Genomic DNA, 26,108 nt, shown 5'->3' with positions numbered 1-26,108 from the left:
AAGCTATTGACATTGTCATTTTATAATTTTGAGACCACAATTTTTGCCATTTCTCTAAATCAACCCCATATCCAAAGTTCTTCCCCCAAGCAATCATAGTTTCTTTAACTTGTTCTTCCTCTAGTTTAATTCCCAGTAAATAACCGTATAATTTTTTAATCACCTTTTCATTAGTACCAGTCAAAATCTTATCTAGACCAGTCAGTTTATCATAAAATCCCTCTGCTTTAGAATCTTCATATCTTGAATTTATTTGTGCATATGAAAACCAATTCATCTTTATACCTTGTTCCTCTAAATTTTGCATCGATTTAAGCTCACCCTTTTCATCCAATATTTCCCCATATCTAACTGTTTGTTCCTTCTTATAAATTATAGGATAGGGAAATGCTTCAATGTTCGATAACCAAACTGGAATTTTCAAATAACATTATCTTTTGATCTTCTCCCAATTTAACCACAAAGATTCCCGTATATGATGTCTTCTAAAATAACCCTGTGTTTTAGTCCCCTTATACCATAAAAAGGCATGCCAACCAAACAGCAAATCATGACCTTCTAATGTCAACAATCTGGTCTTTCTTAATGTTATCCATTCCTTGGCCCACATCAAGTTTGCAGCTTGATAGTACAACTCCCAATTAAGCAAACCAAAACCTCCTCTAATTCTAGCATCTTGCAAGAGTTTTAGCTTTATTCTTGCTTTCTTACCTTGCCATATATACTTCAACACCATTTTATTTATATCTTCAAAATAGTCTTTTCCGAGCCTAATTGGTATTGTTTGAAACAAATATAAGATTCTGGGTAAGATATTCATCTTGATTGTTGAGATTCTCCCTATTAATGACAATTGTAGATTTTCCCATTTCTTCAAATCTAAGGCTATCTGTTGTTTAAGTTTAATATAATTATTCTCTTTTAATGTACTACATCTTGCTGTCAAGTATATCCCCAAATACTTAACCTTGTTCATGACTTGAATTTTCAATAGGTCTGCCAGTTCTTCTCTTTGTCTTAGTAACATATTCTTTGTCAAAATCTTTGTTTTATCTTTATTTATTTTCAGACCAGCCACCTCGCCATATGCCTCTATCTTTTCCAATAGTTTTGGAGCTATTTCTAAAGGGTCTTCCAAAATAAAGGCTAAATCATCCGCAAAAGCTTGCAGTTTAAATTCTTTCTTTTTAATTTTCAATCCTTTTATGCTTTTATCATCTCTAATATTTCTATTCAACACTTCCAAAGTCAATACAAATAGCAAAGGTGATAGAGGGCATCCTTGTCTTGTACCTTTTCTTATATTAATAGAATCTGTGAATTCTCCCTCTATCATTACCTTTGCCATTTGCTTATGGTATATAGCTTCTATTGCTTGGATAAATTTTCTGGCAAAACCCATCTGTTCCAGTAGTAGTAACATAAATCTCCAGTTCACATTATCAAATGACTTTTGGGCATCTAGGAATATCAAAGCCATTTGCTTTTCAGGATGTGCCTCATAATATTCCAAAGTATCCAGGATTACTCTCATATTGTCTTTAATTTGTCTCTTTGGCAGAAATCCATTTTGATCTGGAGTTATTTAGGTATTTTTTAAGTCTTTCTGCCAAGATTGAAGCAAAGATTTTATAGTCTGCGTTTAGTAAAGAAATAGGTCTATAGTTCTTAATTTGCAGTGGATCAGCCTCTTCTTTTGAAATAAGTGTAATATAAGCCTCTGACCATGTTTTAGGTATCATCTTCTTTGACATAGCTTCATTCATGACTTCTAGCAATGGAATGCTCAATGATTCTTGTAGTGTTTTGTAGAATTATGCCGGAAGCCTGGACCATTATTTGTTTCTTAAGCGCTTCAGTTAATTCCATCATTGTTATATTGCTTTCTAACATTTTTTCAGTCTCTTTAGATATCTTAGGTAGATTAGCATTCTGTAGATACTGTTTGACTTTTTCCTCATCAATATTCTCTTGCTTATATAGTTGCCCGTAGAAGTCTCGAATAATCTCCTTTTTCTCTTTATTACCATAGCAAACTTGACCTTGATCATCTATTAACTGCGATATTTTCCTTGATTCTTTCTCCTTTCTCAATTTATATGCTAGCCATCTACCTGGTTTATTTGCGTCTTCAAAATAGTTCTGTTTAGCACTTCTAATTTTCTGTGCCAATTCTTCTTTCTCTATTAGACCCATCTTATGTTTAATTATGTCCAATTTTAGTTTAATATCTTTTCTGTGGCATTTTCTGTAATTCTTTTTCAAGTCTTTTATACTCATCTTCCAAAACTTTAGTGGCTTGGCTTTTCCTGATATTCTTTTTTCTTATATAGTCTATTATCAAGCCTCTAGCGTATGCCTTCATTGTATCCCAAACATTCTGAATTGAAGTATCTTCTTTTTTATTTTCTCTTTCTTGATCCATTGTGTAAAATCTTTTTCCTTTAAAATAGTATTATTTAGCGTCCATCTCGATCTTTTTTTTTTGTCCTTTCCATTTAATTGTCATTGGATTATGGTCTGCCCAAGTACTTGTTTCAATATTTATTTCTTGAATGTTAGATATTAGTTCTGTTGAGATCCAAATCATATCTAATCTGGACCATGATAAATGTCTGTTTGAATAAAAAGTATATTGTTTAGTTTTAGCATTTTTTTCTCTCCATATATTTTTTAGATTTAATTCATCTATCATTTTAAAAAAGGATTTAGGGAGAGTCTTTCTGTTTTGCTTTGTTGTTATTGCTATATAGTCCAGTTTATTGTCCACAATTCCATTAAAATCGCCCATCATTTCAAGTGTAATTTTTATAGAATTCTTCTTGTTTATCATTTGGGGCATAAATTGCAATCAAGAGTGTTTTTATATTATTGTCCATTATTTCCACCATTAATACTCTTCCATCTTCATCGGTATAAATCAATTTTGTTGGGATAGCCTCTTTAATGTATAAAACCACTCCTCTTTTCTTACATTGAGTCAAAGAAGTAAATATTTTCCCTAATTTTGGCTGTACTAACAATTGTTCATATTGTTTTTTAATATGTACTTGTAAACAAATTATATCAAATTTTAATTTCTCTAATTTATGAAAGATTTCCCTTCTTTTAACAGCTGAATTAAGTCCATTTATATTCATTGTGATCAATTTTTTCTCTTCCATGATTATATTTTGTAATTAGGTTTGACAGCTCTCGTAGATCTTGGTTCACATTGTTCTTTGACTTCCACCTGTCCACCTACTGCGCCTTCTTCTTTTTCAGTCCCCATTTGGTCCTCTTGGAATTCAATTAGTGAGACCTCTTTTTCTGCCTCTTCCTCTCTCCTTCCAAAAAATTATACGTAGAAAAGTTCTGCTTTCTCAATTGAATCAATTCTGTGTCTCTGTTCTTGCCATGTAGACATTAGTCCTTCTGGAATCAACCATCTATAATTCACCTCCTTTTTCAATAACATTTTAGTCAAAAATCGATATTCTCTTCTCATCTCTCTCACTCTTCTAGGTATTTGTTTTAAGACCACAATCTCCTTGTCTTTGTATTTCAACGTCTTCTCTCTTGCCACTTGTAATATTTGTGTTTTAATGGATTTTTTGGTAAATCTAATGTGAACTTCTCTTGGTAAATTGTTTCTCATCGCATATTTTGTAAAGACTCGGTATACCTCATCTACTCCATCCATCATCTTTTCCTCTGTTATTTCCAAAGCTTCAGCCAGAATTTCTATCATTATTGCAGCTAAATTTTGTCCTTTTTCTTCCACTATATTTTGAAATCTGAGATAGAATTCTGACCTCTCCATCTCCCACTTCAGCATCCCACTTTTATCTTGCTCAACCACTGTTAATCTGCTGTCAATATTTCCAATCTTCTCCTCTCTTTGTTTATCTTCTTCAATTTTTTGGAATCTCTCATCATACTTCGCCATCATTTGTTGGATATTTTCAATTTTTTCATTGGTCTTCCCTGTTCTTTGTTCAATGTTCTCTATTCTTTGTTCAATATTCTCTGTTCTCTTTTCAATGGTATCTAATTTTGTCTTAAGATCTTGGATTCCTTGCATAATCATCTGTAGAGTCACTTTTTCTTGTTCTTTATCTTTATCTTGTCTGAATTAAACGTTGTCCTCCAGATAGTGGGGAGGCAGAAGTAAAGATAGAGATGCCAGAAGGTATGAGTTTCCTACTCATTTTGAACAATTCAAGACCTTCAATTTCTTTTAGACTTTAATCCAATTAGTAAGGTAGCCAATTATAATCCAAAGTGGGAAATAAAAATAATAGAGAGTAAAAAGCCCAGTGATAGTAAAGAAATAAGGAAAAGAAAAAATTCTTCAGGTTCTTCTGGACCTTAATCCAATTATGAAATAGTCAATTATAATCCACAATAAAGGATAAAAATAAGAAGAAAAAGCCCAATAATAATAAGAAAAAAAAATAAGAAAAAAGTTTCTTCAGGTTCTTCACACCTTAATCCAATTGAGAGATCTCAGTAATAAAAAGAAACCGAAATAAACCAAAAACATGGATGGAAGAAGCAAAAATCCCAATGAAAAAAAAGAAAAAGGAGAAATTTTGAGGCTTTCCCTTTAAAATAAAAGACAAAAATAAAAATATTGCAAAAATAAAAGTTTACAGTAGAGCTGGTAAGGAGGGGTAACACAACTAAAAGAAAATAGAAGAAAACACATTGCACTTTATTTAATTGTCCAAGGCTCTTATTATGACTCTCTTCTCCACAGACTTCAAAGCCAAGCTTCAAGTGTTAGATTGTTGATAGAAGTCCAGAAGAACACCTGTAATAATATTCTCCCGCGCTCTTCCCTCTATCTTATCAAGTTGCAATGTCCTTGAGAAGGAGTCTTTCACAGTTCTCTCCACTTCAAATAAAATATTTTCAAGCCTCTAGTTGGCAGTGTTACAAAGTTTCTTTGTTCTCACTTTCCCCCTCCCTTCCCAGAAAAACGTAATTGAGGTAAAAAAAAAAAGAGAAAGTATATACATATATATATAAAAAGAAAAGGGAGCCTCTAATAAAAAAAAAATGAAAAATCAAAAAGGAGAAGAGAAAAAAAGAATATAAATAAAGGAAAATTCAGTCCAGTTAACTGCTACGTCACGATAAAGTCCAGTAAAAAAGTAAAGAAATAAAAAGCCAAGCCTCACCCTTTAAAAATTGCCGCTTATTCAATTTTGTAAAAAGTCTTACAGATTTCTTCTTATACTTAGAGTGTCCTTTCAAGTCTCAAAATATTAGTGAAAAAAAGATTCTCACCCGGCCAACACACTTTCTCTTTCAGTCTCTTCCTTTCTGGAGCTGTCCCAACTTCGGCAGCTTTGGGGCTGCCTCTCCACCGGCGGCAAAAGGGACTTCTCCTGAATTAACCAGGGACTTTGTGGTGTCCCTGGGATCCACAGGATGTGCCCTTCGCTATCACCATCTCTACGGGGCGGTTTAGGTCTGTTTGGACTGGCCAGGGACAAAGATATCGGCTGCAATCTTGGAATTCGATTGCAGACCGTAACCGTCGCGACGTCAGCTCCTCCCCTCTCCTCCTCCCCTCTCCATTGCAGCATATTTTTTGAGGCAGACAGTTGGAGGGGGAATCTCTTTCTCATAGAGTGTTATAATGGCTTAATTATCAAGTGTCATTAGATTTCCTCTCGATATACTGTGGGAGATGTCCACACAATTGGTTTGGAAAATCAGAATTGACAAAAGGCAGTCTAGTCTCCATCAGTGCTGATATTTCCATTTTAGAATTTATCATTTGGATTTTGCAGCGTAGCTAGGTAATAGGGAAATGTGGCCTTTAATCTGTAATCAATTTATGAAATAAGTTTTACAATGATTCAAGATACATTAACAAGTGGTAAAACTGAAAAGTCATACCCCCATTAAGATAATTTTGCAGAAACTTTGTTATGCTTTTGAGAAATTAAAAGACCAATTTACAGTACTTGCTGTGAAACCTACCGTATAAAGCTGTAACTACTAAAAGTTTAAAGTAACTTAGTACTGGAATTATGTATTACTAAAAAGGACAGACCAGAGGTTAATTATATCACCGCCTCCCATCTCCCTCCCGCCATTAAAGCCACAAGGCAATACAAAATTTTAGATTGCCTATATAACAGTTACAACAGCTATAAACGGCGATCCCCTGCACCAAAGGAAATTATTTTACATCATTACTGTCGTTGCTTCTAATAAATAAATAAAAAACAATGAGAAGCTTCCAACTGGCAAAATATAGTAGTTTCCAACAGTTTTTTTTTTAACTCTGGGATCCTCCAGAAATATTCTAATCCTAACTTCCCAGGCGCATGCTAATATGCTTTGGAATTGTGGGAATTTTAGTCCGATAATTTTGGAAAAGTACCGGGCCAGGCAGAACCCTGTATAAATAACATGAGTGCCCTTAGGTAAGCTACATTTCACTCCTCGTCCTTACGATAAATATCAGGAATAAATGAGATCGAACCTCCTACTTTACTGTATTTTCCAATTTAAAACCGTGGATATATTTCTCGGGACAGAAGTTACGTGCTGTATCCTTTCCCCTCCCCACCAGGCACCCCAAATTAATCCGTTTGAGCGAGTCTGAGCGGATACGATTGACACTTGAAGGCTCGAGCGTGAACAGGCGATTGATAGGTTCCTTCCGTTTCTAACATGTGTCCAATAGAACACAGCGCAGATTTGCCTCCCTCCTCCACGCCTGTAACAACTATTGCCAGGCAGAAACTGAAATAGCCCTCTTTCTGCACCGAGAAAAGCTTAACTTGCTGATCGGCCGGCAGCGGATTAAAAGCAACAAGGCCAGAGAAGGAAGGGGGTCGCAAAGAAAAGCGGAATACGCGCGAGTCGGATGGGTTGGCGCTTGCTTTATCCCTCGGGCCGAAGCGCATGCGAACCTGCGTTTCTGCTCCACCCGTCGGAAAGGGTTGGGTGCGTTACCTCCGGGACTGCCAGAGGGCGGAGTAGAAGGCGGCCGGAGTTTCCCCGCCTCCCATCTCCCTCCCGCCATTACAGCGACAAGGCAATACAAAAAGAGTGAGCGACCGACCGGCTACGTAGCGGTGCCGCCCCTTTGCTTTGCACTTGAGTGAGCGCGGGGGAATCGGCCCGAGGCGGGGAAGCGGCTTCATGGGCGAGTGGCCGACTGCGGCCGCTTTGCTGGCTCTCGGGAAGGGAGAAGGCGGAAGGATGGCGGAAACTGCGGGGAGAGCTCTCAAGCCGCAACTGCAGCGGCGCCGTTATTCCGCGCCGCGATTATAGCTGCTGGAGCCTTTCCTGTCACTGCTTCTAGTATCCCGCAGAGGTAGAAGCACCTTCGCAGCCCCGGGGCCGCTAGCTGAATTACCGCTTCCTGGTGGTGCTTTGGCTTTCGGGCTGGAAGGACGAGCGGTGGACGTTTCTTCTTTACTCCGTCTCGCCGGCGGATCCCACTGAAAGGAACTGCGGGATAAGACAGAAGAAAGAGAAGGTGGTAGCGAAGGACGGACCATGGGCGCTAAGCAGAGCGGCCCGGCGGCCACCAACGGCCGAACGCGGGCTTACTCCGGGGGAGACTTGCCGTCGGGCGGCGGCGGCAGCAGCGTTAATGGGATGGGCGGCCGGCCGATAGGCAGAGCGATGCGGTACACACACCTGGCGCCTGGAGCGCACCACGCAGCCTCTGGCTCCTCGATGAGCAGTGGGGCGGCGACGGCGGCTCCCCCTTTGGCAGCCCCCAGGAGTAGGTCTTTGGGTGGGCCAACCACTTCCGGGACTCGAACGGCTCATTCTGCCTTCAACATCCCCAATAGCAGCGGCCTCTATGGCTCCCAAGACTCGGTCAGCAGCACTCCCGAGGAAGTGGGGCGGGAACGAGCCACCGCGAGTGGACGCGCAGAAGGACCCGGCGAGAGAAGCGGAGGACCCCGGCTAGTTATCGGCTCGCTGCCCGCGCATCTTTCGCCTCATCTTTTTGGAGGTAAGGATTACTGCCCGGCCATAGTTAAGATGGCCTGCGGGAGTGGGGAACTATACCGTTTAGTTAGAGCAGTGATGTATTAACCATTAAGCAGACTGAGCACGTGCTTAAGGCACCAGGCCCAAAGCGGGCACCACAAAGTCGAGAAAGAAAAAACAATGAAGATTTGTAAAAAAAAATCTTGTATGTATAAAAGGGGGGGGGAGAACCAAAATTTGTAAGTGCTTAGTGCACCAGTGAACTTTAATACGCCACTGGAAGACAATAGTGCTCGGGAGTCATTAGAAAAATGTAGGGGAGAAGGAAAGGGAACTTTTTCAATAATCCTTCAAATGTTGGGTGGGTAAAATCTTTATAGCGGATTAATAGATTTAGGGTGGGAACAGATTCTTCAAAAGTTTGATCTTGGGACTCCCAATCTCCCCCACATGGAAGAGCGATATTCCACGTGAGAGATAGTAGCAAAGTAGAGCTGCTATTGATTAAGCCGCTGTTTAACCAAGTTTTAAGCTTACACTGTGTTCAGAACATTAAGTCTCCTGTTTAAGTACTGAATAGCTACATAGGTTTATACGGTATGCAAATATAAGAGGGTACTCAAATAGGAATCACTCCCAAACAGGTCCATCTGAATAAAACTCAATATTATTAAAGCTGATAGCCTTTATACATGCAATTTAGAGCTGGCTGTGGCCTTGCTTTCATAGATTACCATTGCATATGCTACAAGTACACAACTTTCTAAGTCGGGGTCGCTAACCTTTTGGACCTCAGGGACCAGCAAACTCCTACTTTTAAATCCCAAGGACCACTAATATGATTTAAATATATATATATATATATATATTTAATATATATTTTTATATTAAATGTAAATTTAATATTAAAAATTATACATACATACATGCATATATCCGAACAAAGCTGAATACCGTATGTGTGTGTGTGTGTGTGTGTATAAAGTTTTCGCGGGTACTTACCTGTATGGTATTCAGTTTTGTTTGGGTATTTTCTCATGTCATAGTTGTGCTTTTAAAGTTGTAGCAACTTTTTGGCAGAATATCATCTGCCATCATCAGGCTTCTGTATGAACACAATACAGAAGCCTGATGATGGCAGACGAACACTATACAGAAACCTGATGATGGCAGATGAGATTCTGCCGAAATGTTGCTCCCCTCAAATGGAAGAAAGGCAGAGCCCCCACCATCTGGTCTGCTATCATTTCATATCTCCACCAAGTCAGAGGAAACCTGTCCCTCCTTTGCCAGGTGTGGCTGCCTGGAGTTGGGGAGGGGAGGAGGACTGGGCTGGAAATGCCAAGGAAGATGAACCATGCAACATCCCCACCTTCAGCCTCCATACAAGTGGACTCCTTGAGGCTAAACTCCAGGTTTCTCCCGCTGCTTTCAAGCAGAGAAGAGTCCCTGTGTGGAGGCCAGAAAAGCTTGAGCAGTCACCTGTGCAAATCAGCTGGTTATTAGGAGTCTATCTTCCTCTGTGCTCTTTTGGTCTGGGCATTTGGCCTTCCACTCCATGCCAAAGGAAAGCCAGCCGGGCTTCTCTTTCCCTCCTACCCTTACCCCTGCTCCCTTCCCCCCACTCAATCCTACTTTGGGACAGAGGAGAGTGCGCTGGAAACATTTCCAACACTTGTATCTCCGGCGCTTGCCTGCAATTCTTCGCATTCCTCCAGGCCTGGCTTGCTGAGCCCTGACGTCTCTGCTACCCTCCACCCCCCCATCGCTGCCTGGAGACAGCACAGAAAAAGTGAGCAGAAACATAGCTCCTACTGGGGCGAAAGAGCGGAGATCGGGAACAGGCAACAGAAAGAGGTGCTTTTCAAAGATGGCAGCTTACGTCTTCTCTTGCCTATGCCTTCCTCGATCTCAGCTCTTTCACCCCAGCAAGAGCTATATTTCTGCTCACTTTTCTTGTGCCTTCCCTGAACAGTGATGCCTGGGGCTGTGGGGCGGGGGGGCAGCAGAGCAGAGGGCCGAGAGGAACAAGAAAACCGATGCCGATGCTGCCCCATTCCAGACCTTTGCTGGATGGTGAGCACAGACTTGCCCATTCTGCCCTCTCTCACCACCACCAGTCAGTACTTTTCCTGCCCTAGGCCGTCCCGTGGCCATTGAGGAAGAGCCCAGGCCAGGAGAGGTGAGCTGAAAGGTGTGGAAGTGCTGTACAAATGCAAGTAGCGTGGCGCTCCTGCACCTTCCGGCCATCTCCATTACTGCTTCAGCCTGCCTGTGCCGCCAGCTTGCTGCAACAGCACCATTACCTTGTCCTGGCAGGTGAGGGCTCTGCTGCTTTTTGCAGGTTTGTGCTCGGCAAAGGGTGGGGGCCAGCGGGTGGTCATGCCATGTGTTCCTGTGCAGCCTGGATTAATTGCTTTGGGGCGGTGCTTTGGGTGGGACATTCCTCTGTGGACCACCAATATTTTCTCATGGACCATCAGTGGGCTGCGGTCCACTGGTTGGTGACCACTGCTCTCTCTGTAACACCTAATGGCACCATTGATAGATGATCGAGTGCTTTTGGGCTGAGTAGCCCTACTTATTTCTAGGCATATTTTTTTCTTAAAATGGCAAAGTCTGAATTTTAATTGCTAATATATAAGGAATATTGAAACATTGGGGATGGGTGTAGGACATTAATTCATGTATCATAATCACACAGGATGCGATATTAACAATGATGATAGAACTTGGTTTACTTGTGCTTTTTATTTTGTTTTTCTGGAAAGAATTACTAAAAATGTTCCAGATTGAGAGGATTTGAATTAGTTTTTAAACTTTTATTTTAAAAGAGGAATTCAAGAAGTTAATACAAATGTTTGCCCTAATTGCTTTTTGTTTATGAAATATCTTACCTGATAACTTAAAGAATTACTAAGAATATTCTAATTATTAAGTGAACATTTTTTGTCTATGCATGAATTTTAAATTTAACGAAGGACTGTTTAAAAACATAAAAAACATAACATAAAATTTGGAATGTGGTTAATGAATTTTCCTTCTGGTTTTTTATCTTAAGCATTACATTAATTTTAATAATGTGAAATAAAAGCAATAAACAAATGTATTCAGATGGCATAAAAACAACCATGGTAATATAGAGAATGGGTATCCTACCTTTTGATTTGCCTGGGCTGCATTCAGTGAAAAGAAATCGTTGCATTGAATGAAGAGAAATTATTTTGAGCAGTGTATAAAATATATATTTATATATAATTTAAATAAATAAATAATCCAGTATTCCAGTAGTGATTGCTTATATGAGGTTTTTGGCTAAGTTGAGTACAGTACTGTAGTCTGTGATCTGACCTATGATCATAGATACAGTGTAGGAAAAAGATGGTGTGAGATGCTTCCTCCTTTTTTTCTGGCAAGGTGGTAAGATGAAATGAATAAAGTCTTTCTGTGGAACTTTTGGGGGAAATACTTTATTGAATGGGCACTGTAATTGTATTTCAGGAAATACCTTGAATCCACTTAGTCAGTGCGCCCCATTCTTTATGGCTTGGTGATGCAGTGAGAAGTGGGATGACGGGGGAACCAGTCCACACAAATGGCAGGCTCGTTCGCATTTGCACATATGTGTACCCTGGTGCACTGCTTGCATAAGTTGAGCTGTGTCCGTGTGCCCAGTCCTTGTGTGGCACAGTTCTGAACAGGCCACAGTTAAGTAGTGGGCCACTTCTCCTTAGAGCTGCTCGGAGCATCCAGAAGTGGGTGATGCTTCAGTCTCTGCTGTAGGCTGAGCTTAATTTTGAGGAACGCTCCTCCTTCCACCACGTGACTCCACCATAGCGTTCCCCAGTTTATGCTATGCGAGATTAGGCAGTGATTCGAAGTTCTCCTTGGCTGTTTCAAGAAATCCTTAGTTTGACTCATTGTTTTCGCTCCTCTCAGGTTGTATTTGTGTTTCCTTTTTCCTCTTAGCCCTGCGCATTTGGTTTGGACTGCCAATTTCCCCTGGGAAGCGTTTTTTCTCGCCCCAGTGGGTGACAGAAGGGAAGGCTAGCAGTGTCTCCACACTACCCTCCCCATTCCTTCTTTGTTGCCTAAACCCTGCCGTTTTCCTTTTTTTTCTGATCTCCTAACGATTTGATTTTATTCGTTTTCAATTCGCTCCGTTCCCCTCCCCCCACCAAATGCCTTTTTTTCTCCTCCGGAAAAGTTGTTTGCCTCTTTCTCTCCTGTCCTCTCCTTTGCGGACCTTGGACTGTCCCTGGGGAGGTTTTTCTTGCCGCTGCTGAGAGGCCCTGTAATCCCACGTTGCAGGTGGCCGCCATTTTAAGTGCCACCTTGTGGTCGGGCGCCATTTTGTTTTTTTCATTCTCTCGATCCGAGCGCTGCGGTGTGTTTCCAGCTCAAGCAGCAGGACCCGTAGGCCTGTTCAGAGCCAAATTCAATTTCTTGCTCCAGCCTTTTTGCTTGGGAGACTAATTTTCTAACTCTGTTGGCTTCCCGCAGCCTGTCTTAGCTAGCGCAGCAATAACAGCACCACTTCCACCCAGTCCTGCCTGGGAAGGGCCTAGCTTTCTCTCCAAGGCCTCTAGCGTTCATTGGTCGATTGGACCCGTTTTTTCTTTATATTTTATTTTGCAAAAAAAAAAAAAGAAAAAAACAGAGAAAGTGGAAATAATATTTATAACAATAATAGAGAAGAAGTAAAAAGGGGGGGCGTAAAAGAATTTTTTCAGGGCTCCTGGCCTTGTTCTAGGTCGTGTCAACCGCCTCATATTGATCCTTATCTTCTTCAATTATCTTTGAAATGGCAGAAGGCAATCCTTCCAGAGGCCCTTCCTTGAAGGACAAATCTAAAACTCACCATCTGCGCAGGCAGGCTAAGGATAACTCCAAAGCCTCCTAGAGGGACGCCTTAAGACGCCACAAGGCGCTGGAAAAAGAAATCGATATACGCACCAGGCAGGCAGGCTCAGTGCCTCCCGTACTACCACCTTTCACTCCCTCTACCTCTAGTCAACCCCCCCTCCTTTAGTCTATTCCTCCCTATCTAGGCACAGCTCACCCTCTCAGGGTCACCAGGCTCCTGGAACACCGGCCAGAGGAACACCAGAGGCTACACCCACAGCCAGCCTACGCCAGGAGGAACCACTCATACAAGAGGTTCCAGAGCAACTGATATCCTGGATGGAGTTGGCTATCCGCCAAGGAATCGCAGAAGGACTCCAACAGATAGTTAGGCCAGGTCTATATCCGCTGGCCCCCGAATCTGAGTCTCATTCCGTAAGCTCCCTTCCACTCAGATCGGAACCACTCCAGGATCAGGTACCTCCTCAGGGGGAGGTTTCCCCTTCAGTAAGGGAGGAGGAGGAGGGGGCGGAAGGGGACTTAGATCCATGTAGGGAGGAGGAGGAGGAGGAGGAATTTGACTTGGGGTCCTTACAATATAACGAACCCCTTTCCGACGTGGATCCATCAGAGGCAGAGATGTCCGAGGATGAGGGTCTTACTCCCAACCAACCCGCCTTTGTAGGGCTATTCAGGCCCCAATTATTCAAATCCCTCCTGTTCAAGGCCAGGAATATCTCGGGACTAAAGACTCAGAACCCCTCTGACCCCTTTCTTCTTGTCCCGAAAGTTCCAGAGGACTCCATTTTCAAACAGCCAGTAGTGGAAGCTGAAGTCATCCCAACTCCTCCCATCTTCCTTGACCTGGTGTCCAAGCAGTTGGCCTCCTCGGCAGCCCCCCCCCGCCCTGTCGGCCCACGATAAAAAGTTTTTCAATCTAGATCCAGAACTTTCCAACTTATTGGGCACTCTGGAGGTTGATGAGGCCATCGTAGGTCTGGCCTCTTCCTCCACCCTCAGCGACCCTTTAGAGGCCTTGAGACTGGAGGAGAAATGGGCCGAGCTGGCCTTGCGCCGAGCTCACCAGTCAGATGCTTGGGCAATCAGATCGGCCATGGCCGCCTCCTTTTTTACCAGGTCATCCATTCACTGGCTCCGCCAGCTTAAGCAGCGTGTTCCAATCTCCAATGTCCGAGCTCATCAGGACATAGCCAAGATTACAGCCGCAGCTGAGTTCTCGGCCGACGCTACCTTCCACTCTGTCAAATTTTCCACCCGTGCTATCTCCTCCCAAGTCTCTGCCCGCCATCTGCTCTGGCTAAAGCACTGGCAGGCAGACCTCAAGAATAAAGTAAAATTGGCTTCCGCTCTCCTCGTGGGAAATAAATTATTTGGACCATCCTTGGATCCCTTTTAGTGGAAGGGAGGAATAAGAAAAATTCCTTCCATCCCTCACCCGGAAGTCAGAACCCAGATCCCTGCAGCCCTTTCGGAGAGCTCCCTTTCATCCCTTTTTCCAGGCCTCCTTCTCTCCCAGGTACCAAAGGCCCCCTCCCTTTGGGTCGAGCCAGCCACAGGACAGGACCGACTCCTCTGACAGAAACAGAAGAGGCGGTAGCTTCAAAAGGCCCTTTCGTGGCTCTGGCAGCAGGCCCTTCAGGTGCTCCAGATAGGCCACATGATCTAATTCCCATTGGTGGGTGCCTTAAGGCTTTCGCCAACCAGTGGGACGCCTCCACTTCTGACGCCTGGGTTAGGGACACCATCAGGTTTGGCCTTGCCCTCGAATTTCAGTCCCCCCCAACTTTTTCATGCCATGTCCTCTCTCCAAGAACTGCACTAAGTGCAGCCTCATGGACTCAGCCATTCAGCACCTACTTGACATAAAAGCCATCCAGCCCATCCCTCAGTCTCAAAGAGGGCAGGGATTCTATTCCCACTTATTTGTGGTCCCTAAGCACTCGGGGTGGGTGGGTGGAGAGCGATTCTGGACTTGAAGTGGTTTAACCACTATCTGGTATATCGCACGTTCAAAATGCACACGTTGCAATCCATCCTGCTGGGCGTTAGACAGGGGGACTGATTGTCAACTATTGACCTCTTAGAGGCATACCTGCACATACCAATCTGACCTTCCCATTACAAATTTCTGCGTTTTTGTTACAATAACCTCCACTTTCAATACATGGCTCTCCCATTTGGGTTAGCCTCTGCCCCCAGAACCTTTACCAAGGTCCTGGCTGCACTAGCTGCCCACCTCAGAACCCTCTCTGTGCGCCTCCACTGTTACCTGGATGACATTCTCATCCTATCACCTTCTAGGGATCAAGCAGTGAGGGATACTCAGATTACCCTAGCCACTCTCCAGGAACATGGGTTCCTTATCAATTGGAGGAAAAGCCAATTATCCCCTTCCACCAGGATAACCCACCTAGGGACGGTAATCCACACTGTGAAGGCGAAGGTGTTCCTATCTTCGGAGAGAATCCTCAGCATCCAAAAATCTGTCAGAAGCATCCAGACGCCTTAAGAGGGCTTCCCTTCTAGAATTATCTCAATTACTGGGTAAAATGATATCATGTCTTTCCATTATTCCCTGGGCCCGTTTACACTCCAGATCCCTCCAGTAGTTCCTGCTTCCGTACCAAAGAACCGGATCAAGCAATTCAAAACTCAGGGTCAGGGTTCCACCAAGGGTGCTCACATCCCTCCTTTGGTGGAGCAAATCGTCCATCAACAAGGACTGCCTCCTCAAGGAGCCCCCAAGACTCACCGTCACCACAGACGCCAGTCTGTCCGGATGGGGCGCTCACCTTCAGTCCCTTACAGCACAGGGCAGATGGTCAGCGACAGAGAAACTGTGCAACATAAACTGGTTGGAGCTTCATGCCGTCCACCTGGCCCTCCACAGCTTCCTTCCCCAGGTATGTGGCCACCACATACTCAGCCTCACAGACAATATCACAGCCAAAGCACACATCAACAAACAGGGGAGCACTCAATCATTACGCTTAATGAGGGAGGCCGAGCGTCTCTGTCAGTGGGCGGAGTCCCACCTCCCTTCCCTCAGGGCAGATCACATCTCGGGCATATCCAACACCCAAGCAGACTGGTTGAGCAGGGCCACCGTAGACCAATCGGAGTGGTGTCTCCACCCATCCCTGTTCAGGGAGGCGACATCCATTTTCGGTCTACCAGTAGTGGACCTATTTGCCTCTCCCCTCAATGCCCAACTTCCAAGGTTTGTTTCAAGATTCCCATCCCCAGGGGCGGAGAACCACAACGCCCTATGGTGCCTGTGGCCCACGGGACTTCTTTATGCATTCCCCCCCCGGCGCTGGTGCCCATAGTCCTTCAAAAGGTACTTCACGAGAAGGCGGAACTGCTTCTTGTAGCACCTTATTGGCCCCGACACCCTTGGTTTGCGGACCTCCGCAGCCTATCAGTGGCCCCTCCCTGGAGAATCCCAGCAGACAGAATCTCCCTGTCCCAAGGTCCACTTCTCCACCCGGACCTCCAATGGCTCCAATTAGCTGTCTGGAGGTTGAGCGGGAACGTTTGAAGAGGGAGAATCTCTCTAACAAGGTCATTGACACCATTCTAGCAGCCAGGCGACTCTCAACTACAAGAATCTATGACACCACCTGGGCCATTTTCCGTAAATGGTGTGTCAAGCTTCATATCGACCCAGCTGCCCCTTCTATTGCCCAAGTCCTTGACTTTCTGTAGGAGGGTCTCAACAAGGGGCTGTCCCCCAATACATTAAGACGTCAGGCAGCAGCCTTGTCTACAAGTTATCTCCTGTAAGGAAGCCGGTTCCCTTTCTCACCATCCCCGTATTCGGGCCTTTCTGAAGGGGCCCACAAATTTACACCCTCGGTCCCTCCACCGGTACCCGACCTGGGACCTCAACAGGGTCCTTACTTCACTCACAAAACCACCTTTCGAACCCTTAAGGGAGGTTTCTCTTCAGTTTCTATCATACAAGGTAGTCTTCCTCATAGCGATCACATCAGCCCGTAGGATATCAGAGATCGCTGTGCTGTCCATTAGGAAAGACCTTTATGTATTCCATCCCAATTGGGTGGTCCTCTGGCTTGACCCTTCCTTCTTGCCCAAAATCAATTCGGTTTTCCACAGGGCTCAGGAACTTATTCTCCCTAATTTTTGCCCCAGGCCAACTCAGGAAAGGGAGAGGCAATGGCACACTCTGGACGTCAGGCGTGCCTTGCGGGTTTACTGAGACCTTTTGTACACTGAGACCTTTCGTAAGTCTGAGGCCTTGTTTATATCCTTCCAACCTAAATCACAAGGGCTCATGGTTCCTCCAACCACCATAGGCCGTTGGATAAGGGCGGCCATTGCCAAAGCATACCAGGCACAGGCCCTTCAGGTGCCCAGGGGTATCACGGCTCACTCCACTAGGAGTGCGGCAACTTCAGCTGCCTGGGCTATCCAGGCCCCAATAATCAACATCTGCTGGGCAGCAACGTGGGCCTCTCTGTCACCCTTCATTAGGCATTACAAGATTGACAGGTATGCCTCAGCCGAGGCTTCCTTTGGTAGAAGGGTTCTACAGAGGGTTCTTAGGGAACCCGAGGGGACTACAGCCCAGACAGTGCCCCTCCCGTAGGACAGGCCCAGCTTTGGTATGTCCCACTTCTGGATGCTCCGAGCAGCTCTAAGGAGAATGGGCGTTGGTTCTTACCTGACACGCCATTTCTCTTCGAGATGCGAGGAGCATCCAGCCCCTCCCTTATCTTTCACCGTCTGGTGGGGTCTTGTTTCGGCCAATGAACCTTTAGTCTATTAGGATGAGAGCATGAATTTTTGTTTCCTCTCGTCTTCACATAAACTGGGGAACGCTATGGTGGAGTCACGTGGTAGAAGGAGGAGTGTTCCTCAAAATTAAGCTCAACCTACAGCAGCAGAGACTGAAGCACTACCCACTTCTGGATGCTCCTCGCAGCTCGAAGAGAAATGGCCTGTCAGGTAAGAACCAACGCCCAATCTCAGGTGTTTGGAATTCCTGATTTAGGTCTCAGTGTACTGCTATTACCAAGTCAGTATGGTCTTAATTTTTTAAAAATAAAATATCTAGTATAGTGATTGGTTATTCCTAATCTAATAGTATTATGCAATGTCTGCATTGAAAATCTACATTTTTTGCATCTACTATGTATTGTCTAATGATTGGGTTTACACATTATATTAAGCAATAAAGTATTTAACATGATTCTGAGTTAATATGTTGTGCAAATTTCAATTATAAATAATGCTTTCTTGTATGAATTGAGCCAGCTGTGGATTAATAACATTTACACTATGGCTTAGAATAATGATAGTGAACCTTTTGTTGTGGTGTGCTGAAAGCACACATGCATGATGGCACCCACAATGCAATGCGCCCCGCCCCTCTTCCACATGCACACACAATATCCCAGCCCTGCCCCCTTAACTGCACTGTGCATGTGCGTGCCTCCCAGTTGAGTTTTGGCCCGTTTGAGACTGTTTTTGCCCTTCCGGAGGCTTGAGGTAAGCCTCTGCAGCCTCAGGAGGCCAAAAAATGGGCCTTCTGGAAGTGCTTGTTTTCAGCCTCCAGAAGGCCTCTGGAGCCTGAGGGAGGTTATTTTCGCCTCCCAGAGGCTTAAGGGACACCTTTGCAGCTTTGGGAGGCTGAAAATGGGCCCATTTTGGCACTTTTGGTATTTCCGGAAGGCCTGTTTTTTTTTCTGCAGAGGCGTCCCTCAAATCTCTGGAAGAGCGAAAATGGCCTCAAATGGGCCGAAAATCAGCTGGGAGTGCAGGTAAGTTGGGGTGGGGCTTGTGTGCCCACACAAATGGCTCTATGTGCCACCTGTGGCACAGGTGTCATAGGTTCACCATCACAGGCTTAGAATAATGTATGAACTTAGCTGCTATGTTTCTCCAGCATTATTTGTTAGAAGCAAAACCTCCTGAGGATTGGCTATTCAATAACTATTGTATTGGTGCCTACAGCCCCCCAAAACAGCCTGAAAATGGCGTGGAAAACAAGCTGTTTTCCAGGCTGTTTGGGGGGCATTTTCCAGGCCATTTTAAAGTTCAGGAAGAGGTAAAATTTTGATTAGATTTTTCAGATCTTTTTTGTTTTTTAAGAGGAGAGTTTTGTTGCCAATAGATTGAAGAGTTGCATTAGTGGGGATAGGTGCCATAGAAGTCTAAAGATACATTCTAAAAAATGATGTTGATGTTCTTTTACTCCAATCTTTATTCCAATTTTTGATTCTTCAAATCCCAACTTTCTTGGGGATTTCTTCTGTATATAGGTTGAATAAGGAAGGTGAAAGAATGCAACCTTGCTTCACTGCTTTTTTTGTCTTGTACCAATCAACGTCTCCATGAAGTGTTTGCATAGCAGTTTGTTGATTTTTGTGCAAGGCTGCACCAATTTGGTCAGATGTCTTTATACCCCAGGCCTTCTAGGGCTTTCTACAGGCTGTCATGATTGACACAAAGTATTTCTTGTCAATAATGCAGATATAGATATATTTTTATATTCTTGATTTTTCCATTATCCAGTGTAGATTTGCACTATAGATGTGCGTGTCACAATCTCATCAATAAGTTTTTCTAAAACTTGTAAAAACAGCTTCAACTGTTTAATTGTTCCATGGTTTTATTTATTTTGTTTGCTGTAAAATTGAGTGATTTTTCTCTCAGCTATTGCTGCATTGGAAAAGATATACTTCTTACAATAATTTTATATCATTTTATACTATACATATCATATATGTAACATTTCTTATGTCCTGGCTCAGGTATGCTTAAGTATATCTACTTTTGAGTGAACAAGTTTGAATGGCATAAGAATCCATAAATCGGGCTTATCAGTGAAAGCTCCAGTTTAAGCTTGCTGGTTCACTCTAGTTGTCTAGATAGAAAATATTTGTTGTTTAATTTTATGATGCTGTGTATTTCTGAGCACTATTAACTTTTGCCTCAGGTGAATTCTCTGATACTTTTGGATTATTGTGTTCTCATGGGGTTGATGTCTTTAAATAGCTTGTGAGCACAAAATGCAAAACAAAGTTATCATAAATAGTAGGATATGAAGAAACAATAAAGTCTCTCCAGATTTTTATTGGGTGAATGTGATTGAGTTTCAGTCTTGTTAATGCATGCACAATGTGAATTGAAAATTGGAATAAATGTGTACATAACATTTATGCCATTAGTAGACACATCAACAGTGAGAACAATTAATCAGTGGAAAAGCTTGCCTCCAGATATTGTGGGTGCTCCATCACTGTAGGCTTTCAAGAAGAGACTGGTCAGCCACTTTTCTAGAATGGCACATTTTCAGAGTTTCCTGCTTGATTAGGGGCTGCACTAGAAGACCTCCAAGGTGCATTTATTTTTGCATTCTAATAGGGACCTGGACTTTTTCATTTGTCTAATAGAGACTTGAATGCTATACTATGGTGGGTGTTTAAAAAAAAAAACTGACTTGGGCCGGAGCTGACATCGCGGCAACACAATGGACTTCGTCAAACCAGAGGGTCCATTGATATACTGACAGCTGGTGGTCCAATTTGGGCCTAAATCACCTCGGAGGGAGGGAACGCTTGGTCGATCCCAGGGACACTGCAAAGATGTGGTTGATTCCAGAGGAAGCTCTTCAAGCCAGAGGAAAAGAAAAGTGGCCATTGCAAGCCACTATGAGGTTGGGGCAGCTGCAAACAGAAAGACGAAACAGAAAAGTGTGATCGTGCTGGGTGAGAATAATAGACTTTTTAAATATACTAAAGGAAGAGTCCCCTGGGAAGTACAGGGTGAAGGGAAGAGCCAAAAATAAAGGTGGAGGTGGGTAAATAACCCCGCTGGAAAAACGCGGCAAGGAAAGCTTTTTCTGGTGCAAATTGAGAAAGGAAGCCACTAATTAAGGATTTGTGAAGGAATAGAAACTTCGAAACTGGACTGGCCATATTGGATTTAATGGATTAAAAAAGAAAAAATAAGTAGTATCTAGATTTCCACCCCCCCCCTTTTTTTTTACTTTTTCACTTTCTTATGTTTAATTACAAACTTTGAAGAACTTCAGACAATAAGGGACTGTTACAGCAAAGAGAAGAAAGAAAGCAGTGCAACAGTACCATCTGAAGGTGAAAGAGGAAATAAAAGACAGAGGGAAAGGGAGATTATATGATCTTGACATACATGGAAATAGAAAGATGGAGACATTTTCAGAGAGTGGAACACTGAGAACTTTCATTCAAAATAGTGTAACCGTAAGCAATGGACTTTTCCTATTTAACTGAAAAGAATGAACTTCTGAAAACTAGATATTTCAAAAGGAATCCTTTATTGAAAGGAAGTGAATCCAGTACTAATGAAAGCAGAATCTAAGGTGCTTCCAGGCATACAGTAATAGATAAAGGGAGTTAGAACCCCTCTCCTTGTTTAGATTGGATTCTTCTTATTGAAGAATGGCAGATATACCGATTTGACATCCTGCCCTCCTCAAAAATTTGATAAATCCACCTGGAAGACATAAAACATGTGTTAAATTTACAACTTAGGATGGTATGTGAGGGTATTTCAGGTGGAACTTCTGAAGTAATGTGGGTGCTTTTACATGTCGTTTGGCTACCCACTCATTTTCTGAGGAAGGTGTTTCCAAGCTACTAAATATTGTGTGGTTCCACGGTGAGTGCACGAATCAGGGATATCTTTAATTTCAAAATGTTGTTCCCCATGTACCATAGTGGGAATTGGAGGTGTGAGAAGTGGGGGTCTAAGGTTTGAAGTGATCTCTGGTTTGAGTAGGCTACAGTGATATACTGGATGAACCTGTGTAAGTGTTTTGGGAAGTAGTAGGTCTATCGTAACAGGATTAATAATTCTGGAGATAAAAAATGGTACAATGAATTTTGGTCGCAGTTTCTTCGAGGGTTGCAACGATTTTAGAAATTTTGTGGACAAATATACGTGGTCCCCAACTTTGAATGGTTTAGGATCACAGCATTTTTTGTCTGTTTGAGCTTTAAAAGCTTGCTCTAGCCTCTTGTAAGGCTAGTCTGACCACTGGCCAAGTGGCTTGCAAATTATTAATCCAGTCCTTAAGGGAGGGAATTTCAGGTTCCGTGGTGGGTAGTTCTGGCATGGGGTTGAATTCTTGGCCTGTGGCTACCTGGAATGGGGTGAAACCAGTGCTGCTGTGAACCGAGTTGTTGTATGCTACCTCTGCAAAAGGAAGAAGGTCAGTCCAATTGTCCTGTCGGTAATTAATAAAGCATCTTAAATATTGTTCTAATACGCTGTTCGATCTTTCAGTTCAGCTGTTAGTCTGGGGGTGATTTGATGATGACAACCTCTGGGTAGAGCCTAATAGGTTTAAAAACGCCCACCAAAATGTGGATGTGAATTGTACACCCCTATCTGAGATAATCGTTTGGGGAGCTCCATGAAGGCGATAAATGTGTATTAAAAACATCTTTGTCAATGCCTTGGCTATTGGGATCTTTTGGCATGGTACAAAATGAACCTGTTTTGAAAAAAGATTGTTACAATCCAAATGACAATATTCCCTGCTCCACTATGGGAGCTCCACTATGAAGTCCACAGAGATCTCTTTCCAGGGTGCTGAAGGTTCTGCCACTGTTTGTAAAAGTCCAGGATATTTTCCTTGTCTTCTTTTGCAGCAGCTAAATGGGGTAGCTAGCAACATAGTTTTCAATGTCCTTTTTGAGAGATGGCCTCCAAAATTGTCTTTTGATGAGGTGCAGGGTTTTTACAAAACCAAAGCATCCAGCTATTTTTGAGTCGTGGCTTCATTTCATGAGATCCATTCTCTGGCTGGCCGGGACATAAAGTTTGTTCTCTAACCAGACCAGACCATCTTTGAGTAAGCAAATGTGTTTGTTAGCCTGGAGCCAGTCGTCCTTAAGTAGTGCCTCCTTAAATATTGAAGTCGTTGCATTGACAGTCAGTGATTCTTTCTTCCCTTGTGACCGGATGATTAATTTGGCTGCAAGTTGGGTTGGTTGGATCATGGGTTTTATAACTACAATCTTTTTGCTGTTGTATTGGGGTTTCCTGGACAGGGCATCTGCCAAGAATATTCCCCCGGGAGATATTTGAGAGTGAAATTAAACCATGTAAAGTATTGAGCCCAGCTTACTTGTTTTTCTGAGAGTTTCCGTGGAGTTTTCAGGTCTTTTAGATTTTTATGATCAGTCCAGACTTCAAAGGGGATTTGGTTCCCTTCTAGGAACTTTCTCCATGTGAGGAGTGCCCATTGCACAGCATATGCCTCTTTCTCCCATGTGGCACATCTTTGCTCGGTTCCTGACAGTTTCTTGGAAGTATAAGCACATGGTTGTCCATGTCCATTCTTTTGGAGTAGAACTCCAACTGTTACATCGCTAGTGTCTGCTTGGATGACAAATGGTTGTTCAAGGTCTGGGTTTTTCAGGATTGGTTCTGCTGAGAACAGTTGTTTTTTGAATGACACTTAGCATTCCATTGTCCAGGTAAGGGGTTGGCTTGGTTTGGGTTTCTCCCCCCCCCTTTTGTTTTTACAAGTTCCTGATGGGGAGGGTGATATTTGCAAAAGCTGGAATGAACTGGCTTACAAGTTTGCAAAACCCAGGAAGCTCTGCAGTTGTTTGTGAGTATGGGGTGGTTCCCAATTGGTGACAGCTTTTACTTCTTGTGGTTCCATCATATCCTTGTGGGATATTCTGTATCCCAGGTACTCAATTTTTTCTTGGTGGAATTCATATTTAAAGAGTTTTACATATGGCTTGGCATTTAGGAGTTTTGTGAGAACCGTTCGGAGTAACTTGATGTGTTCTTTTGTTTTGGTGTAGATTAAAATATCATTAAGATAAACAAGAACCCCTTTGTACAAAAAATCATGGAAAGTCTCATTAATTAATTGCATGAACAGGGCAGGTGCTCCTTGTAGTCCAAAAGGGAGCACTTTAAATTGGTAGCATCCCAGTGGGGTGTTAAAAGCTGTCTTCCATTCATCCCTTTATTCTGATGCAGTAGTATGCCTCTCGTAGGTCTAACTTTGAAAAAAATTTCCCTGAAAGAGGTGGACTAACATGTCCTTCATCAGGGAGAGTGGATACACATTCTCCACACTGATGGCATTAAGAGTTTGGTAATTCACACATAGATGCAAAGAGCCACCTTTCTTTTCACGGAATAATAATGGGGCTGTTATTTTTGGTCGGGTAGGTTCGATGAGAAACCCCTTTTTAGATTTTGATCGATAAATGCTCTGAGTTCATTTAGTTATCTGGGGGACATGCAGTACATTTTTGGTTTTGGAAGTTTAGCCCTTGGTAGGATTTCAATGGTGCAGTCTGTGGTGCGATGGGGTGGGAGTTCATCAGAAGCCTCCTTGCTAAATATTTGGGCTAAATCCTGGTACTTGTTTGGGATGTTAATGGGTTCAGCTGGCTGACCAGCCATGTCTGGTTGGTTCTCTGTTCTCTTTTCCTTTTCTCTGGGCTGTTTGCAAATGCTACATGTTTGTGGAAATGTACAGTCCTCTCTTCCAGTTTATTTTTGGATTCCATTTCCATAGCCATGTGAGTCCTAGGACTAGCGGCTCTTCCATTCCTGGTGCTACAATGAATGTGAACATCTCACTATGATTTCCTAGTCTTATTTTCAATGGTTCTGTGGCAAAACGGGCTGGCTCCCCCCCCCCGCTATAGCTCCATCTAATTGGCAGAAAGCGATGGGATTTTCCATTTTCTTTAGTTGAATTCCCAATTTCTCTGCCAGGGAGGGGTTGTTTAGGCACTGGGTGCATCCTGAATCCAGTAATGCTGCAACTTCCTCCCCCTTCCCACGGCTGGGGATAAACAGTCTTAGGGGATAGAATGAGTGGTTCAATTGGGTCACTTACCAAAGGATTGTCTTCAGGATCACTTTTGGAATGGCTCAGGTCTCTTCAGGGTGTTGGGGATTCTTCCTCTGGGTGGGGTGGGGGAACTGGAATCTCACAGCTTCTCAGGCCAGTTTCTTTTCCTCAAGGGTTGGATTTTCCAGGTTTCCCACCGATGGGTGGTCTGGCTTTCTGGCAGGGGTTTTTGAATGGCATTCTGCTGTGCAGTGCCCCTCTTTTCCACACTTAAAGCTATTTCTGGTTCACTCACTCTCCTACATCGGCGACCTGGTTCATCCCACACATTGAGGTCCTCCAGGGCTTCCCTCACAAGGCAATTTATGTACCGTTTCAGTCGGTAATCTGCCAATGGTTCCTTGACCCATTCTACCTGATCAGAGAGGGCCTCCAGCTCCATTTTCCACCTGAGTTTACAGTTACCATGGGTGAGGGTTACTCCCTTGGTTCTTCTGTCCCAGCTGTCTCTCTTTCCTATGCCTATAGACCACCGGGGCTTTGTGGAGTTTTCGCAGGCAGCTTCACTGTCTTCGATGGGGTACACAAAGTGTCTGGCTGGGTAATTGTCGAAGTTTCTCCCCAGCATTTGGCTTCCCCTTACTCCTTGCTGTATTCAGACATTTTTGCAGGGTCCCCTTAGTAGAGTGAAGTTTAAAAAGAAAATTCCTGTCCAGGTTGGCCTCTATTGCAGATTCTGCTCTATGTAAGCAATGGACTTTTCCTCTTCAACCGAAAGGAATGAACTTCTGAAAACTAGGTATTTCAAAAGGCATCCTTTATTGAAAGGAAGTGAATCCAGTACTAGTGAAAGTAGAATTTAAGGTGCTTCCAGGCATACAGTAATAGATAAAGGGAGTTAGAATCCCTCCTTATTTAGATATGGATTTAGTCAAAAAAAGAATCAACATGTTAATTACCCCTCCCCTTTCCTGGGAATGTATCTTAGAGGATTTTCCCAGGGAGTATCTTCCAGAGCTGGATTTTTATGGTCCCTTCTCTTGCTTTCTCTCCAAGAGGTGACATGTTTCTAGTCATCTGGCTCCAGTCCTCCAATTGTATATCATGTGCAAGTTATACAGATTCAATGTAAGATTTAATATATTCAGGTTACATCAAAAAGGATTACTTGTATCTCTCCCCACTTCTTCTTCTATTGAAGAATGGCAGATACATGGATCTGACAGTAATTCTTGGAAACTCAAATAAATAAACTAGATACAAGGAAACAGAAGATTAAACTCCCTTTTTCCTGGACTGCTTTGGTTTTTTCTTGAAGAATGCAAATTTGCACTGTGGAAATTGTTGTTAGAAAATTAATTGATGGTTGGACTTTGAAAGCTGGTGACCTAATTAGATAACTGAATTTTTTTCTTTTTTTTTCTTTTTATATTTTGGCTTTATT

General features: G+C 43.1%; 1 protein-coding gene across 1 annotated transcript in view; it reads left to right on the top strand.

Moving 5' to 3' along the window:
• Positions 1-5,172: 5,172 nt before the first annotated feature.
• Positions 5,173-26,108, top strand: part of ZNRF2 (zinc and ring finger 2) — a 151,594-nt gene continuing 130,658 nt past the window's right edge. The window contains exon 1 of the mRNA XM_026717768.2: positions 5,173-7,978. Within this exon, the coding sequence (XP_026573553.1) occupies positions 7,510-7,978 (469 nt within the window). The 5' untranslated portion in view covers positions 5,173-7,509. The remainder of the gene's footprint in view (positions 7,979-26,108) is intronic.

Source organism: Pseudonaja textilis, chromosome Z, assembly GCF_049901715.1.
Source record: "Pseudonaja textilis isolate UNSWEBS1 chromosome Z, rPseTex1.2, whole genome shotgun sequence".
In the NCBI taxonomy this organism is placed as follows: Eukaryota; Metazoa; Chordata; class Lepidosauria; order Squamata; family Elapidae; genus Pseudonaja; species Pseudonaja textilis.
Note: the sequence above shows the minus strand (reverse complement) of the source record. Positions and strands in the feature narration are given on the sequence as shown.